Source organism: Ovis canadensis, chromosome 1, assembly GCF_042477335.2.
Source record: "Ovis canadensis isolate MfBH-ARS-UI-01 breed Bighorn chromosome 1, ARS-UI_OviCan_v2, whole genome shotgun sequence".
NCBI classification, from domain to species: domain Eukaryota; kingdom Metazoa; phylum Chordata; class Mammalia; order Artiodactyla; family Bovidae; genus Ovis; species Ovis canadensis.
In genome coordinates, this window is record NC_091245.1 from 222695926 (window position 1) to 222715898 (window position 19973).

General features: G+C 40.2%; 1 protein-coding gene across 2 annotated transcripts in view; it reads right to left on the minus strand.

Moving 5' to 3' along the window:
• Positions 1 to 1979: 1979 nt before the first annotated feature.
• The window catches only part of SERPINI1 (serpin family I member 1), an 85001-nt gene continuing 67007 nt past the window's right edge, over positions 1980 to 19973 (minus strand). For both annotated transcript variants that reach the window (XM_069580193.1, XM_069580201.1), the window contains exons 6-9: positions 19848 to 19945; positions 5384 to 5470; positions 3858 to 3947; positions 1980 to 3628 (exon numbers count right to left, since the gene is read on the minus strand). In XM_069580193.1, coding sequence (XP_069436294.1) covers positions 3552 to 3628; positions 3858 to 3947; positions 5384 to 5470; positions 19848 to 19945 — 352 coding nt within the window. In that variant the 3' untranslated portion in view covers positions 1980 to 3551. The remainder of the gene's footprint in view (positions 3629 to 3857; positions 3948 to 5383; positions 5471 to 19847; positions 19946 to 19973) is intronic.

Consider the following 19973-nt stretch of genomic DNA (forward strand, 5'->3'; position numbering starts at 1 on the left):
CTGTATATTGTCACCCTGCTTATTTAACTTCTATGCAGAGTACATCATGAGAAACGCTGGACTAGAGGAAACACAAGCTGGAATCAAGATTGCCGGGAGAAATATCAATAACCTCAGATATGCAGATGACACCACCCTTATGGCAGAAAGTGAAGAGGAACTAAAAAGCCTCTTGATGAAAGTGAAAGAGGAGAGTGAAAAGCTCAACATTCAGAAAACGAAGATCATGGCATCCGGTCCCATCACTTCACGGGAAATAGATGGGGAAACAGTGGAAACAGTGTCAGACTTTATTTTGGGGGGCTCCAAAATCACTTCAGATGGTGACTGCAGCCATGAAATTAAAAGACGCTTACTCCTTGGAAGGAAAATTATGACCAACCTAGGCAGTATATTCAAAAGCAGAGACATTACTTTGCCAACAAAGGTCCGTCTAGTCAAGGCTATGGTTTTTCCAGTGGTCATGTATGGATGTGAAAGTTGGACTGTGAAGAAAGCTGAGCGCCGAAGAATTGATGCTTTTGAACTGTGGTGTTGGAGAAGACTCTTGAGAGTCCCTTGGACTGCAAGGAGATCCAACCAGTCCATTCTGAAGGAGATCAGTCCTGGGTGTTCTTTGGAAGGACTGATACTAAAGCTGAAACTCCAATACTTTGGCCACCTGATGCGAAGAGTTGACTCACTGGAAAAGACTCTGATGCTGGGAGGGATTGGGGGCAGGAGGAGAAGGGGACGACAGAGGATGAGATGGCTGGATGGCATCACCGACTCGATGGACGTGAGTTTGAGTGAACTCCGGGGGTTGGTGATGGACAGGGAGGCCTGGCGTACTGCAATTCATGGGGTCGCAAAGAGTCGGACACGACTGAGCAACTGAACTGAACTGAACTGAACTGAAGGTAAACATTTTGAATGGTAAAGTTTAATTTTGTATCAGCAAATAAAAATTACATTTTGGACTTTACAAAATTCACATGCTTGTCTAATGAAGTTTACTGTCCCTTATAGGTAACTCATTTAGTTGACTGATGGCTACACAGATATAACAATATAGGTAATGCTTAAGAAGTAGTGAAATGGTAATAAAGAACATCACAAACTCAGAATATCAATACTGAATCAACAGCCTGTGTACATTATAAATGAAAATGAGAATGCTGGTCTCCAATAACCTCAGCTTTATGAATAAACTATAAGTCTTCTGAATATACAAGTAGTAAAAGATTAAATGTTAAATATTGTGTCCTTGGATACTCATAAACTCTTTTGTGGGCATTGCCTATAAATGTCTTTATATTTTTAAAGACTATATTTCAAGTGTTCTAATATGCAAAAGAAGTCTGCATTTTTCTATAGTGTGTAATAGAAAAAAGAACTCAAGAAGAATCATTTTTCAATAAATTTACTGCACTCAATGTAAACTACAACCCTCTCTCTTGAATCTCTCCAAGTTGCATGAAAATTATAAAATTTTTCTGTTTTAATATGTAAAAATATCAAACATGTAAACCTATGTTAAGTGGAGCTTTGCTACTAACCTGAGTCAATGGGCCAACAGTAATGGCATATCCTGGGAACTTGTTAAAAATGTAGAATTTCAGGTCCCACCCCAAAGCTACTAAATGAGAATCTGCATTTTTAATTAGATACCCAAGTGATCGCATTACACATAAAAAAGCAATTTAGCCTACTTCATTGATTGATCTAATTTTCTATAAATTAACCACATTTAAACAACTAGTGAGGCTTCCCAAGGGTACATTGGTAAAGAATCCGCCTGTCAATGCTAAGGGACGCAGGACATGTGGGTTCAATCCCTGAGTCAGGAAGATCCCCTGGAGGAGGAAATGGCAACCCACTCTAGTATTCTTGCCTGGAGAATCCCCATAGACAGAGGAGCCTTGTGGGCTACAGACGACAGGGTCACAGAGTTGGACGTGACTGAACGACTGAGTACTCATTTATGCAAACGAATAATATTTAAGTGTTCCACATGTATCCTTTATTTTAGCAACATTCAAACAAAATCACCAAAGGAGCTTTTTAAAAATGCAGATTTTCAAGTTTTTCCTCTCAGTTTAGAATTCAGTATGTCAAAGTCAGGCCTGCTCGCTCTAAACCACAGTTCTCCTGAACAGAATTAAAGTTAATAATATCAATCTTCTTAACAGCTCCAAATCATAGCAAGATACCTAACATACAAGAAAGTCACAATCAAACTGTTTCTGCTAAATTTTGAAACATTTCAAACTTTTTCAGAAATTATTAATCAAAGAATCAAACATTTGGCATTAAATGAGTCTGGTTCTACTCATGGAATCTGATGAGATTATTCCTTCCCCCATGTACCCACCCCCCACCCCTCAACAAAGGAATGCTATTTCAGCCACAGGATAACAAAATAATTTACTAGAGAACTTAAGAAATTGATACTGTCCCCACTGGAACTGACAACATTTGTACTAGAAAATAAAAGCAAAACATTATGCAAAGGACATATCTCTCAAGAGGTCTCAAACGCAAGTGTATTCCAGAACCATCAGGAGCCAATGGGAAAAACAAGGAATGCGATACTCCAATTATAGACCTTTAAGTTCAAAAAAGGAAAACCTCTTACACAGAACAAACAAGAACATCCCTGTGAGCAGCTTTTGGCCTGTGACCTGCTAGTTTCCAATATCTGTACCAGCAGAGTTTTTCTAGTTTATTCTCCAGTGACATACCAGAGGGCATATTTTTCTTATTAATTTGCTCATCTGGCTTATTTGGGGACTTGGGGGAACTAAGTTGTAGGTCAGATTTTACTACATGGTGATATACCAGGCTTGTAATCTATATCAGATATAGATAGATTTGGGGACTTGGGGGAACTAAGTTGTAGGTCAGATATACTACATAGTGATATACCAGGCTTGTAATCTATATCACCCTTATGAAGCCAAGTGGATCTTTAAAGACATAGTCAATAAGCTATAGCTATAAGCTATGGGTTGGCATAGCCCCAATTTTTTCCTAACAAGTATTTTCATGGAGCCACATGAAAGATGTTTAGTTTGCAGATTTTTATTTTAAACTATACACTGTCTTCAGAGAAATAGCAATCAGAGTTTTTGTGGAGTAGCTGTCCACAAAAATACCTCACTAGTTGTTGCTTGTTATGTATAAGTGAACAACACTAATTTACTTTGGTGCTTTGTTTCTGCACAATTATGAAAGACTTAAGTCCAGAAGTACCACTGTTTCCAAATTCTCCCCAGAGGTATCTATATGCTACAACTTCTAAAATGAAAAACAGAGCTGTTCACATGTTCACTATGTACTTTTATTTTAAATACTAGCACAACAAACACAATGACATGACAGAACCATTATCTCAATAATACTGATAACATTCCTTGACAAGTTGGCTTATAATTTACATACATTATTTTTTCAGGAACTATTTTAAATATTATTTTAAGATATATTGTAAAACACAAGTCTCGAATATATACCAGTTGCAAACATAATGTGCTGAGTTACTGTTTTCTTTGTTACTCAAATAAAATGATTTAAAGTTCCTCAAAATCATGTCCACTGGCGTTCATGGTTTCAGGATGCATGACTCGTCCCATGAATAGGATTGTACCTGCATTGGGTAGGGAGTGAACAAAAAAGGAGTTGAACTAAAGCTATTTATTTTCCTTCTTGCTTACAATTAGCAATGTTCTAAAGATAAGAATGTGAATAAATTATTGTCACTTAAAAAATCATTTGAACATTAGAAATTATCTGATAAAAATGCAGGAATATGTTTTCAACTAACAAATGATTTCTTTTTGGCCATAAATAAAGTTCTGTTCTCACAACAGACTTACCTGTTCTCCGGTTCCTGATAAGAAAGAAAAATGGATGGTCGACAATAACTTGAGGATACAGCACAGCCATCCTGCTAATTGCAATCATTCCTGTAGCACAGAGAGAAAGTAATTACATGTCTGTGGATATGCAGGGACTAATGAGCAATTTCTCCAAACCATCTATGTTCAGCACAAAGGTAATGATTTACACAAAGCAAGATTGTAAAGACTTAAAGAGAGAAAAATTGTAAATGAGCTAACATCTCTATTTGATCTTAAAGAAAAACAAATACGTACACACACATGTACACACACACAGTCTCCTCCCATCACCCCACCGAAAACAGAGGATAATTTATTCTGCCTATTACAAATTTTTATTCTCGGCCTCAGACAAATACTTACGGCTTTAATAAAAGGACTTAAGGAAAGTGGAAAAAAAACAAAAACAAAAAACCAAATACCCTCCTCCAGTTTTCCCCTCCCCCAGTTTCTTTATATTACCAAATCATCATTTCTTTTATCTGAAATGGGGATTTCACATAGCAAGTCACCAGGCTTCTAGCAAGTGGCCAGAACAGTAGTGATTAAAGAGAAAATACAGCAGGGAGAGATTCAATGATGTTTCCTACAGCTGGGAAACTGAATTCCCTTAAGGTCCTTATTGTGGGATAATCATTTTATACTTGCTGCAGGGTGATGTGTTGTCAGGAAAAGGCCAAGATTAAATGATGTAAGATTTGAAGCTTTCTCAATGCCTGAGACTACTGTTTCTATTTCCTCCCTCAAACACCATTTTAACTGATGAGATCCTTTTAATGGGTAAATGCATGCAGAGGTTAAAAATGTGTACAAACATGATGTGTTACATTTTACTAGAGAAGGGAAAAGTCCTTCTAAAATTTGGTGATGGCTGTTGAACATGATATTGAAATAAAATCAAACAAATAAACGAGAAAAGAAAAATCCTTCTCATTTAACTAAGGAAATCAGAATGTTCAGAATAATTAAGGACATTTACTGTTATTGTTGTTGTTTTTTTTGATGCATGATTTAGGTAATTTTTTTTAAATTTTCATTTAAAATTATTATTTTATTATTAACTTAAAATTTTGTATTACATGCTATCATGTATGCTTGTTTGTGCATGGGCTTTTAAAAAAATCAAAGCTCTTCACTGACAAGATTAAGAACTAACTCCCACAAATAATTAAATAGAAAGAAAAATGTTTAACGGGGCAGAAGGGAAATATTTTAAATATTTAAATGGACAGCACAGCAGGAAAATCTATTCTGCAGAGCTGACAATCTCCTCCTGCCTCTCATTAGAGATGGGAGTTACTCTGCATGGGCACTGAAATGAATGCATGTTTCATATCCTATTTGGAAAATCCTAGCAGGTTCATCATTAGCTTGACTTCTAAGTGAGGGCAGCATCAGTTTTATGACTTGGTTCTAAAAATGACTCCCATTCCCCCACCCAAGATTGCTTTAAGAATACAAATCTAGAAAAGGTGAGATTTGGGAAAACCATAGTTTGGCACCTGAGGCAGCAGCGGCTTCTGAGCCTTCTTCATTGACCTCTATGAAGCACTTGTGAATTGCTTTGGAAAGGAAAATCTCTTTGTTATCTGCAAAAAAAAAAAAAGAGAGAGAGATAGCAAAAGCTTTTTTTTTTTTTTTGGTATCAGAGATAGGGAAGCACTTTACCCTTTAGTTAAACAGATCTGAAAAACATAAATGACATAAGGTACTGATATAAAACACATGAGATAATGTTGTAAGATTACTTTTATTGATTTGAGAGAACTGTTGAAGATGTATTTTCTGTTTTGTCTTTTATATTATATTCTCTTGCTAATTTTCTCCTCCATTTTATTGGTAATATTCCCAATGTTTATTTCATATATTGCCAGGAAAAGCAAAATGTGGCTTTGTTTTTAATAACAATTTCAAATTAGTTCATAACTCAAGAAAAACTCCTTACCTGTTTCTCTCTAACTTGAAACTTAAAAACATAAAATGAAAATGGGTAGAAATTCACATATAACCAAAATAAGAAATTAAAAAAAATCTAATCTCTAATTACTGTGATAATATAAATATCCTTGGCAAAAGAAAACAAACTCGACTTCTAGACTGTAGAAATATGAATATATTAAAACGTTATTTCCCATTCCAGTTAATTGGTTTATCTCAGGTTTCAAACACACACTTTATCTTAAAGTCAGGCTAAATAACACTTTTAATATTAGGAGGGCTGTTTTTCCCTTTCAATTGTCTTTCCAGTTATGCTTACTTTTAAGTTGATGGCTGTTGTAGCTTGAATTTCAGAGAAGGTAATGGCACCCCACTCCAGTACTTTTGCTTGGAAAATCCCATGGACGGAGGGACCTGGTAGGCTGCAGTCCAAGAAGTCGCTAAGAGTCGGACACGACTGAGCGACTTCACTTTCACTTTTCACTTTCATGCATTGGAGAAGAAAATAGCAACCCACTCCAGTGTTCTTGCCTGGAGAATCCCAGGGATGGGGGAGCCTGGTGGGCTGCCGTCTCTGGGGTTGCACAGAATTGGACATGACTGAAGTGACTTAGCAGCAGCAGCAGCTTGAATTTGTTCTCTAAAATGCATATATTGAAGCTCTAACCCTCAAGATTTCATGATAGGACTGTATTTGGAAATTGCTGTTGTTCTTTGGTCGCTAAGTTGTGTCTTACTCTTTGTGACCCCATGGACTGTAGCCCATCAGGCTCCTCTGTCCATGGGATTTCCCAGGCAAGAGTACTAGAGTGGGTTGCCATTTCCTTCTCCAGGGGATCTTCCCAACCCAGGGGTCAAACCCACATATCCTGCACAATTGTGCAAGCCAACTCCTTAAAATAAATCTCAATCTGTGTGTGTGTGTGTGTGTGTGTGTGTGTGTGTAAATGTCTATATAGACACAAATGCACATAGCCATCTGTGTGTGTATATCCATTCATCCTGTTGGATCTGTTTTATCTGGAGATCATTGACTAATACAACATGTGAAGACATAGAAGACGGCCATCTATAACCCAAAGAGAGAGGTCTCATAAGAAACCAGCCCTGAAGACACCTTAATCTTGGACTTTCAGCCTCTACAACTACGATGAAATAAATGTCTGTTACTTAAGCCACTCAGTCTGTAGTGCTTTGTTATGGGAGTCCTAGCAAATGATACAATACAACAGCATTCAGTCTTGCGCTTCCAACTTCTCTTCAACATTAAAACAAAACAACCAGGAGGTACCTCAAATACAGAAAAAAGAAAAAATAGCACAAGGAAGCAAGAGAAAGGATTACTCAAGTTTGTACCTTTTTTTTTTCACCCCAGGAGGTCTACTTCAAATTTAAGATAATTAGCTTTGTTGCTGATGCCGAGCTCCACTCAGTAAAAGCAGAATTGATTTCCCATTAAACTGCTTAGTACTACTTTCAAAAACACATAATTATCTGATACGGTTAGAAAATGATGTTCGACAACATTTTTGGTACACCTCTTGAAAAGCTCCTGCTTGTTCTGAATAAGCCTCAAGACAAACTGGTGGCATCTCTGATTATTCTTTTCATAGATCTATTCCTTCTTCAGCTCATATTTAGCAATAAGATATAAGCCCTGACTTATGAAATAGTCCATCTCACATATTATGATATTTTCTTCTAGAATGCATTTAATAACTAGAAGAAAATTAGAAGGCATAAAGTTTTACATTAAACAAGTATACCTAGCTCTCTCAAATCCAGATGGCAAGTCTTTTTTAGCAAATGAAAAGAAAAATATCAATTGCATTAAGTAACTAGTAGAAACAATTTAGTTGGCAAAACACTGAATTCCAAGAAAGTAAAATATATTAACTATTTAGTATTTAAATGGTGCTATATGATTTTCAGATTCTGCCGTCCATTTCTATCAGTCTGCCAGTTAATGCAGGGTCACACATCAATGGCCCTGAGTGTGCAAGTGGCAGTACCTAGGTAAGGAGTGTCCATAGAAGAGAATGTTTAAAAATCACAAAGAATGCTGTGTATAATTTTCTGCAGAGAAACGTTAATCAACTTTGTGTGTGTGCTAAGTTGCTTCAGTCACATCTGACTCCTTGCAGCTCTATGAACTGTAGCCTACCAGGCTCCTCCATCCATGGGATTCTTCAGGCAAGAATACTGTAGTGGGTTATCATTTCCTCTTCCAGGGGATCTTCCTGACCCAGGGCTTAAACCTGCATCTCTTACACCTCCTGCACTGGCAGGTGGGTTCTTTACCACTAGCACCACCGGGAAGCTTAATCAACTTTAAGGGGTATAAATTATTTACTATGCACTGTATCTGGTTATAATACACAATTTGGTAAATTCTGATAGATGTGTGTATCTATGACCCCACTTCCACAAATAAGATAAAGAATATTTCCACCTCCCCTCAAAGTTTCTTGTGCTCCTTTATGTGGATAACTTTGAAACAGAAGATTTGCCATCAACTGGACAATTTTATAAACATACATAAATCAGAAAGTTGAATCAAGGAAAAATATAGAAAGTCTGAATAGTCCAGTAAGCATTAAAGTAGCTGAATCAGTAGACAGAATCTTCCCCAATCCTCAAAATTAAAGACTCCAAGCTTAGATGGTTTTCTAGGGAACTTTAACCAAATCTTCTAGGAAAAGATAGAATTTTCTGAGATAAAACTATTCCAGACTCTAGAAAGAGAATAAAAGAAATCTAAGTCATCTCTGGGTAGTCTTAAACTTGCTATTAAAATTTAAAAAGTTCAGTTCAGTTCAGTCGCTCGGTCATGTCCGGCTCTTTGCAACCCCATGAATTGCAGCACACCAGGCCTCCCTGTCCATCACCAACTCCCGGACTCTACCCAAACCCATGTCCATTGAGTAGGTGATGCTATCCAGCCATCTCATCCTCTTTCATCCCCTTCTCCTCCTGCCCTCAATCTTTCCCAGCATCAGGGTCTTTTCAAATGAGTCAGCTCTTCACATCAGGTGGCCAAAGGATTGGAGTTTCAGCTTCAACATCAGTCCTGCCAGTGAATACCCAGGACTGATCTCCTTTAGGATGGACTGATTGGATCTCTTTGCAGTCCAAGGGACTCTCAAGAGTCTCCTCTAACACCACAGTTCAAAAGCATCAGTTCTTCGGTGCTCAGCTTTCTTCACAGTCCAACTCTCACATCCATACATGACCACTGGAAAAACCATAGCCTTGACTAGATGGACCTTTGTTGGCAAAGTAATGTCTCTGTTTTTTAATATGCTGTCTAGGTTGGGACTGTCTAAAAAAAGAAAATCATAGGCCAAACTCACTTATTAACATGGAGGTAAAATTCTTTAAAATCAGAAAATTAAACCCAGAAGCATATACAAATCCTTTTTTAAAATGAGTTTCTGGGGATGTCAGCAGTTAAAACTGCTCTGCCTCCAGTTCACATCACAAGTTTCCTCTGGGATGACCATCAAACACAAACCAATTTTTGCTACTCCCCTACTTAAACCCTTATCCTCTAACCTGGTAGCCTGCCCTCCCATCTCCCGTTCAGTATATCACACACCTACATGCCTGCTCAGGATGCAGCGTGAAGGCCTCCGTGAGGTTGACTCTGCCTCTTTCATTTAGCGTTCTTCACTCTACCCACTGTGTTCCAGACTCTTTGAACTGCAGTGGCTTGAGCATACCACACTTTATCACTTCTGTGTCTTTGTTTCCCTAAACTATTGTACAGTCAGACACTAATCTTCTTTTAAGCTCAGCTTCCAACCCTACCTGGGCTTCCCTAGGGGCTCAGAAGTAAAGAATTTGCCTGCAATGCAGAAGACCTGGGTTCGATCCTTGGGTTGGGAAGATCCCCTGGAGAAGGGAATGGCTGCCCACTCCAGTATTCTTGCCTGGAAAATTCAATGGGCAGAGGAGCCTGGCAGGTGGGCTACAGTCTATAGGGTCACAAAGAGTCAGACACAACCGAGCAACTAATACCTTCACTTTTTATCCCAACCCTACCAGGACTTTTCTGCTCTCCTCTGATTCCTACCCCCCATTAAAGTAGAACTAACCATTCTTTCCCACTGAACCCAGGATCTAATTCTTTTTAAGCCTTCATAATATATCATATTTATACTGTTATCTCTCTTTTTCAGTGGATTTTCCACCTCCTTCAGGCAAGAATTGTGTCCTTCCTCTTAGCGCCCCTGGCTTTTAGCATCTAGTGAGCCTAAGGGGTGAACTAACCTAAGTAGAGGGAGCTTCCTGGTAATGCGGAATTTACCAGTATTTAATCCAACATTTTGTTGTTGTTCTTTAGTCACTAAATTGTGTCTGATTCTTTTGCAACCCCATGGTCTGTGTAGCCTGCCCAGCTCCTCTACCACTGAGCCATCAGAAAAGCCCACAGTCCAACATTTAGTAATTGTTGAACGAAAGAAAAAGAAAGTGTTAGTTGCTCAGTCGTGTCCAATTTTTTGTGACCCCATGGACTGTATCCTGCCAGGCTCCTCTGTCCATGGGGATTCTCCAGGCAAGAATACTGGAGTAGGTAGCCATTCCCTTCTTCCGGGGATCTTCCCAATCTTGGGATCAAACCCAGGTATCCTGAATTGCAGGCTGATTTTCTACTGTTTGAGCCACCAGGAAAGCCCAAATGAAAGGGGTTAATTATTTCATATTTTAATAGTAAGACTGTGGGTATTGTCACTCTACAGGCCCCATGACCACAATTCTGGCTATAGAGTTTATTCTTATAATAAATAAAACATATGACACTAATCAGAGTGAATGGAAAACAGTCCCAGAGAGACAGAAAGAAGACAAAGACCTCACACACACTAGAAAACTTAGAAAATCTAACTGAATGGAAGAGAGAGCAAAGGGAATGTGGCTCAACGACCAATGTCTTCATATATATTCCAAAGACAGCAAATAAAGATTGAAACCAATGCCCCAACCCCACCAGAAACAGCAGGTTTCTACAGTTGTAAACAAGATCTCAGGACACTTAACCTTGAGAGAAATGCCACCTCTTTGGATGTACAAGTAGGAGAGAACACGTAAAAAGTGAGAAATCACATCATGAATACTGAGGGGACAAAAGAAAATGGAACCTTTTTCTTTTGGGACAAACTTCAAGCAGTTACACTGAAATAAAATATAAGCTGTAAGTGGCTTAAGAAAGAGTATGCTGCCACCACATCACAGAAGGAGATAAGGTCATGCGGGAATACAGGCAAGTTCATAGCTTCTATGTTTGCCCTCCTATATGGCTCATCCTTGCATAATTATGTGTCAATCAAGGCCATCTTTCCTGCTAGGCCACTTACTCCCTGAGGGCCTGGACCTTCCTGTGCTATTCATCTTCTGTCTCAATCCCCAGTTTCAGGCACACTGCCAGCCACCAGTATATGCACTCAGGTATTTGAGGAATCACTATGTGAGGGGAGTTAAAGAGATTCACACTGATGAGTTTATCTTATTGCTTCAAGAAAAGATAACTATTCTCTAAAAATGGAAATAAGGAAACCATTGGGAAAGAGAAACACCAAAAAAAAAAAAAAAAATCCACACACTGTTCCCGTGCAGGTGTCTTCTGGTCACTGCAGACATTGCTGCCAAATAACTGGTCCTACTTTCCTCCGGGCAGCATGGTGCAAGGCTTTTCACAATGGATGAGATGGGAACAGGGCCAGCAAAGCCTAGATCCCCCAGAGAAGAACTGGGAGATAATACAAGCTCTTCCAAAAAAAGCAGAGCCAAATACTAAGGTATTCATTCAGCTGCTGAGCAAATATTTATTGAGTACTTTGCTTGCATGAGGTATTGTTCAGGGCCACCAGAGGCTCTGAGTGTCTGCGATGGACATAACGCTGGCAGGCTGGCCTTCACACAGGAGGATGCCACTATTTCCTTCGTGGCACTGTTCCTAAACAGCCAATTTAAATAGATTGCTGCGTCACCAAAGACAGGCTTAAAATAACAAAATGAGCGGAGTTCCATATAAGAACCCTGGGGTACCAAAAATGTCTCTGTCTCTGTAATTTAGCTGCTAAAATATTTTGAGCTTCAGCCCCACCCACGACCTTTAGAAAGGTTTTAAGAATCTGAGCTCCTTCAAGGTGGGAATAGTGTTGGTTTGCTTCTTTTTCCACATAGATTTTGTGATAGACCAGCAAATATTCATTTATGTATTCACTCATTCACTTAGTCATGTACTGAGCACCTCCTGTGTGCCTGATATTGTTGATGCACTGGGTATACTGCTGCTGCTGCTGCTGCTGCTGCTGCTGCTGCTAAGTCGCTTCAGTCGTGTCCGACTCTGTGCAACTTCATAGATGGCAGCGCACCAGGCTCCCCCATCCCTGGGATTCTCCAGACAAGAATACTGGAGTGGGTTGCCATTTCCTTCTCCAATGCATGAACGTGAAAAGTGAAAGTGAAACTGCTCAGTCGTGTCCGACTCTTCGCGACCCCATGGGCTGGGTATACTATGATGCACTAAATAGTTCCTTCTTGGGAGGGAAAGCAGACATTCAATGAACTCGTGCTCAGTTGCTCAGCTGCGCCCAACTCTTTGCGACTCCATGCGACCCTGCCAGGCTCCTCTGTCCATGGGGTTTCCCAGGAAAGAATGCTGGAGTGGGTGGCCATTTCGTACTCCAGGGGATTTTCCTGACCCAGGGATTGAACCCACGTCTCCTGCATCACCTGCATTAGCAGGCAGATTCTTTAAACTTTCACTTCACTTTTTACCACCGAGTCACCTTGGAAGTCCAGACATTAAATAATAAGGATGATTTCTTAAAAAGCGAATCAATGAAAGACCACAGTTTCAGGGTATATTAAGTATAAGAAATAAGAGGAAGTGATGGGTTAGCTGTGACTAGGGCAGGTAAGGGGAACTACCTGATATCAGATATTAAGAAAGGCTTGTCTGAGGAGATTAATTTGAGCTGAGACCTAAAGAATACAGAGGAGTCAGCGCTGGGCTGACCTGAAGGCAGAGTTTCCGGTAAAATGGGAGAAAGGCTAGTGCAATGCAGATACAAGCCAGTTGTGTTCAAGGACTCGGAGAAGGCCTGTGTGACTGGAGCATGGGGAGTGAGGAGGGCCAGAGCCTCGAGAGAAGCCCCCAGCTTGGAGCAAGGCAGGGCCCAGGATCATCTCCTAAGGGCATGCTCCCACCCAGCATCTATCCTGCTTTCCACATTGTGCTGGGCTCTGGGGACAGAAAGACGTCGATGACACATTCCGGGCTTCTGAGGAGCTCTTGGCTTAGTGACAGGCAAGAGAACAAACAATCTAAAGAAAAGTAGAACTTTGATAGCACTTTGCACTATCAGAGTTCAGATGATGGAGAGAAAAACCATCTAGGAAGGGAACGATGTCCAGGAAGCTGCTCAGGGAGGTGACATTTGAACTGGTTCTTGAAGAATAAGCAGAAGAGTGAAAGTTGGAGGAGGGGACAAGGGCATTCCCAAGTCAGGAATTACATTTGCAAGGTGAGAGAAGCAGTGGTGATGACCTGAAAGTTCAACTGAGGCTGGGGCTATAGGAGGAGGGGAGCGGCAGGGAATGTGCTCGATTTTAAGAGCTTGGATCGTGATGCTAGAGAGCCCAGGGTTCATTCAGAAGGAACAGGACACGACTGCCCTGATTTTAGCAGAAACCTGTGGCAGCAGCTGTAAAGCATGAATTGGATGAGCAATCAGCTGGGGGCAAGAAGATCAACTTTGTCAGCTATTGCAAAAATCCAGGCAAAAATGTAGGGGAAGTGGAATTATGGTTTCAGTTGGAACCATAGCTGGAAGAGAAAGGCAGCTCTCTGACTTACAGGCAGAAGAAGAAAGAGAACAATCAAGGGCAGGATGTAAGAATCAGTACAGCACAAATCCACGTACTTGAGTCTGACCTGAATATGGCTTTTGCTGTATCTCCTTAATTCCTTTATTTTATTGGCTCCTTTATTAAAGCTCATACTTTGTGCTGAAGGATTTAGTACTCTCTTTCTCTTTCCCCTTACACCTTCCAAGAGGATTATCTATTAATCCAAATGCTGACATTCATTTCCATTACAAAAATAGTCCTACTCTATAACCGGATCCTCACTGCAACTAGATGAGCATTTAAAATACAGCCTGAGAAGAAAATGATTCTCAGCACTCTCTAGGTTCCATGTTTATTATATGAGTCTTTACTATGTTTTATGTTAATGGAATTTAGCGTCAAAAGTAATGGACATCAAACTGAGGTGAAAAAATAAACACCACAGATACAGAGCGTCTCATCTTATTTGTTCTTTCATCCAGAGAGTACAAAGCAGAAAGCAACAGTGCTGGGTGCTTCTTAAACACATAAGGATCAATTTGAGGGAGCTTAAATTCTGGCAGGGGATACCTAATACATAATTTTAGGAGACTAGACATGATATGTCAGAGAAGGCAATGGCACCCCACTCCGGTACTCTTGCTGGAAAATCCCATGGACGGAGGAGCCTGGTGGTCTGCTGAAGTCGCGAAGTGTCGGACACGACTGAGTGACTTCATTTTCACTTTTCACTTTCATTCATTGGAGAAGGAAATGGCAACCCACTCCAGTGTTCTTGTCTGGAGAATCCCAGGGATGGGGGAGCCTGGTGGGCTGCCGTCTCTGGGGTTGCACAGAGTCGGACATGACTGAAGCAACTTAGCAGCAGCAGCAGCAGCAGACATCATATGTGACATAAGAAAAATAATAGAATATGGTAGTAGTTAAGGAGTGGTAGCTTCTGGTTGGTATAATCATGGTGACTTATTAAAGTTAGGGATATCTGACCTGAGGCTCAGTTCAAAAGATATTTCAGGTGGGAGAGATTTCATAAAGATGGGGTGTTGAGGGGATGTGGGGTGCCAAGCGAGTGTTCAGTCTGGCTGGAGCACAAACTGTGTTTAAGGAATCAGATGGAGCTGAGGCTGGAGGGAGCTGAGGTCTGAACGTCCTGATGAGAAGTGGATAGTGTACGGCAGACTGAAGGGACGCTTTGAACAGGAACTGGAATGATCTGAGAGCAAGTTTTAAGGCGATTAATCTTGGCAGTGGTAGATAAGACAGATTAGATGGAAGAGAGATTGGAAACCGTTTAGGAGGCTATTGAAATAGTCTAGGGCAGCAGTAATGAGAGTCTGAAATGAAAGTAGATGTCATGGAACAGAAAATGAAAGAGCAGATTCCAGGGGTCTTAGCAAAGGACTCTCAAGTCACTCAGTTTTTCCTGAAGCAAGAAAATGTGAAGCAGGGTATTTTGTTGTTGCTGTTGTTCACTACTACATCACATTTACTACTTTTGAAGAAAGATAAAATTTTCATTACATGATATAAAAATGTAACAGCATCCCAACAGTACTGAATTGTTTTCTGGGTGCTTTTAAATTTATAAATTCTGCTAATAATGTTATTTTAAAAAGATTTTATTAGTTTTTAAATGTGTGCACCCAGTCATGTCTGATTCTTTGGGCCCCATAGACTTCAGCCTTCCAGGCTCCTTTGTCCATGGAATTTTCCGGGCAAGAATCCTGGAGTGAGTTGCCATTTCCTTCTCCAAGGGATTTTCCTGACCCAGGAATTAAACCTGCGTCTCTTACATCTCCTACTTTAGCAGGTGGATTCTTTACGAAAGAGTATTAAAGAAGTCATACATACACAAGGTAAATTTCCAAACCAAATACAGTGGCCTATGAAGTCAAAAGCCCTCTCTCACCTAATAGCTTCTGTCCTTGAGGCAACCACTGCTATCATTTTCTAAGATATTCATAATATTCTGCTCATTTAAAAGCTTAAATACATACTTACGAGGAGGTGGTCTAATATGGTGATGGAGCAAAATCCTGAACTCTGCTTCCACAGACACCAAATCTATGGCTATGTATGGAACAATGACTGCTAGAAAAGAATTAATAAGCAGCTGACCACCGGGAGGGACCACAATAAGTCAAAGGGCCTCATGGAGACAGGTAGGAGAGGCAGACGATCAGTCTCACCAAAAATCCCACACCCTGGTGCAAAGACCTCCAGTAGGGAGGGATTTCTGGTCCAGAGCTACTCACCCAACCCTAAGGACCAGCACTGCAGAGATGAGATTCCCAAATATCTGGCTTTGGAAACCTAAGGGGCTTATGTCCAGAGGACCCAGGGGCTGGGGAGACTTGAGACACTCCTTTTAAATGACACGGTCTCGCTTGTCCCAGGATTCAACACAAAGGCAGGAGTTAGAGAAGTGGCATGGATGAGTGCTGTGTTTGCTCTCTCCTTGTACCTTGCTTGCACAGGCTCAGCCTTGCTGAAGTCTTGGGTGTGCCCCATTCCCAGTGCTCGTCCTCAATCTTTCTAAAGGCAGGGGCGTGCCCTTCCCCCAGTGCTCATCCTCAGTCTTTCTAAAGGCAGGGGTGTGCCCTTCCCCCAGTGCTCTTCACCTGCATCACTAAAGCCGGGGAGTGAGCACAGTCCCTGCAGGTACGCCCCTTAATTGCCTGGCCCTTGTGGCCAGAGGGGTTTGCATTTCTGCTGCTGTTGCTAAATCGCTTCAGTCGTGTCCGACTCTGTGCGACGCCATAGACGGCAGCCCACCAGACTCCCCCGTCCCTGGGATTCTCCAGGCAAGAACACTGGAGTGGGTTGCCATTTCCTTCTCCAATGCATGTAAGTGAAAAGTGAAAGTGAAGTTGCTCAGTCGTGTCTAACCCTCAGCGACCCCATGGACTGCAGCCTTCCAGGCTCCTCCGTCCATGGGATTTTCCAGGCAGGAGTACTGGAGTGTGGTGCCATTGCCTTCTCCCTCTGCCTTACTAAGAGTTGTTAAATGAAAGGAATAGACGTGGCACTGAATATAATTAATTTGTATAACTTAAACACCATGAAATTTTCATTAAAGCAGAAAGTAATAACCAAATACATGTTAATAACCAAATATATGTTTATAGTTTTCCTAGGTACTTGTAAGGATTACTAAGTGTCATAAACATTTTAATCAGCAAGGTTTTCATGTTATTTGGGGAAAAGAAGTATACATGTGAAAAGGACATCAACCACATAAGACAGAGCATATGGTGCCCCCAAAATGATGTAGGGAATAAATGCTATTGAATTTAGAGGAATTGAGAGGCAACTTTTATAGTTGTGTCACTAGAAGGTCTTTGAATGAATGATTTATAAGGTAATGTGTATATTTGTGTGTGAGAGAGAGAGAGATGGAAAGAGAAAGAGAATGAAGAATGTATTAGCTGGGGTGGCTGGTATGCCAGGATTTCCAAGACTCTGGCAAAACTAGAAATTTAAGAATCAAGGAATTCTCACTGAAAGTTTGAGAAGTTAACCTTACATCAGTTACCCTGAAAATCTGAATTGGGTAGTGTTTGAGGCCAATCCTGGATTTCTTACTGATATTTTAAGGAGTTAAATGATCCAAGAAATATAGAAGACAAGGTGGCCCCAGATAAACCTGTTCTCTCCTTCTCTCCCTTGTTTTATCCTCTAGCAGATGTTTCTGTGTGCCCAACCAATCCAATCATGTCCGACTATTTGTGACCCTATGCACTGCAGCTCACCAGGCTCCTCTGTTCATGGGATTCTTCAGGCAGGAATACTGGAGTGGGTTGCTATGCCCTCCAGGGGATTGTCCCAGTCCAGGGATTGAACCCGCATCTCCTACATCTCCTGCAATGCACCAGGGAAGCCCCAGCAGATGTCTACTGTGTACCAACTATGTGTCAGCCCTGGGTCAAGTACTGGGAATGTCTCTGCGAGCAGGAAGGATGCTGAGACAAATTCAGTGCTGATGGAGGCTTGTTCAAAGAGCAGAGACTTTCCACTATAGACTAGATGAACTCTGAAAGAGACTAGGGTGATTTCAAATCTGCACTAATATGTACATTTATGCTCTACTGTCCCTGACAGTAAAGGCAATTAATTAAGTATTACCTTATAAACCTTCCAGATATGTGAAAAAATTTGAGCCACACTGATCACAATGATTGATTTGTCACTACAATGATACTCCCTCAGGACTGAAAAGCAGCAAGTATTCTGTGTGTGTGAAATAACTGCCTAGATGTTTGGGTGAGACAGTGAGGAATCTCTAATCAAACTGAACATAGAGCCATGGTAAGAAAGCAAAATATACTTATCCAGTTGGAATTTGGCCAGTATAGCAGACAAATTCTCTGGATTCCTAAGGAAAGGAGCATGAGAACTTTAAATTATCCTATGCTTGAACCATGAATATATTTCTGACTCAAGTACAATGTACCCATTACCTTCTGAATCTCCACTAGTCCTATCTTCTTAACAACCCTACTCAAAAGTTCAGAGCCCTAGAAGCCTGGATGTGAGCCATGAGGACCTTTTCTCAGGGAACATTCACTTCTCTCGTGAGGACAGGAACATTTATATAGTAGACATGTAGAAAAGTTCTATTAGTGTTTGGGATGTAAGTTGTCTAAATGACGGGTAGAAGTTGTGGTATCGAATACATCAGTATCATCTCATTGCTAGAAGCTGAATGCTGGTTAGAAAACAATCTTCCCAAGACAAAACCCGGGAGGATAAAGTGTTTTTTCATTGTAGACCCCTTGAGAAATTCTTGAAAGCTATGCACCTGCTATCTCTGCCCTGTCTCTCTCTCTTGTACACACACACATACACACACATGCACCCCTATATGCAATTTCAGGGGTGGAGGCATCCGCTTCTCTAAACTCAGTCCATGAGCCTTCACACTCCAGATTGAGAAGCTATTATTCAGTCAGCTTGATTTTTCTATAGGTTGCTGCTTCAGGAGAGAAAAATCTAAGTTATTTCCTATAAACACATGAAAGGCTAAGGAATTTTTTTTTAATCACCTCTACTCTCTCTATAGTTGGAGACTTTGATTCAATAAATTGCATATAAAGAAGCCCTACACATTCAGTATCTTTTTTCTTGATCTGTCTTTATCTCATCAGAAAAAGGATTATTTCCCATGTTCTATAGAAATAATGGAAAATAATCATCTAATCTAACTAAGACTTATACTCACAAGTGTCTTAGAGTTGGCTGCTTTAAAGTATTTCCAAAAGAATTGTACATTTCTAAGTACCTTAACATTACTATTACTAATATGTTAATATTTTATCCTGATCAAATTAAGAAATCAAATAATTTAACTGGTTGTTTTCCTGTGGGATATTTAAAATACTCAACAGCTAATATGCCAAGTATATTTGAAGCTATTTCTTCAAAACCACTGTTTTTTATTGAAGACTTAGGACAATATTTAGGAGAAGGCAATGGCAACCCACTCCAGTACTCTTGCCTGGAAAATCACATGGACAGAGGAGCCTGGTAGGCTGCAGTCCATGGGGTCAAGAAGAGTCGGACACAACTGAGCAACTTCACTTTCACTTTTCACTTTCCTGCATTGGAGAAGGAAATGGAAAGCCACTCCAGTATTCTTGCCTGGAGAATCTCAGGGACGGCGGAGCCTGGTGGGCTGCTGTCTATGGGGTCGCACAGAGTCGGACACGACTGAAGCAACTTAGCAGCAGCAGCAGCAGGACAATATTTACATTATCTCACAGCTGTTCTTTATAAAACATCTAGTTCTCACAGCAGGTACTCAGTTATCCTTTCTTCCTTCTTTATTTCCTATATGATTTATTATAACCAGATATATTGAGATATTCAATCAATACATCTATTGATTATCTACAAGGCATTTTGTCAGATGTTATAAGATGTATAAGACAGGTCTTCTGGAGAATATAATCTACTGTCAAAGATAAGACATGAATCAGAATAACATAAATTTAATGTTATGACTGTATTTATAATTTTCTTATAGAAGTTAAATATATTTGCTATATTTATCTGGCAATTTATAAATATATTTTACCTCAGAACTCTGTAATAAACAGAGGCTTGACCATCATCATTATAAAAAAGCTTTTTGGAATATATATATATTTTTAATTGATGTTTATTTCCTACCAGACAAGGCTGTCAGATTTGCATTTTTGATGAAAACTTCAGTTACTCCAAGAGCCTTCAAAACATCTTTTAAATCAATTTCCTGTTCCACTGTGAACCTGGAGAACATAGAGGGGAAGAAGTATT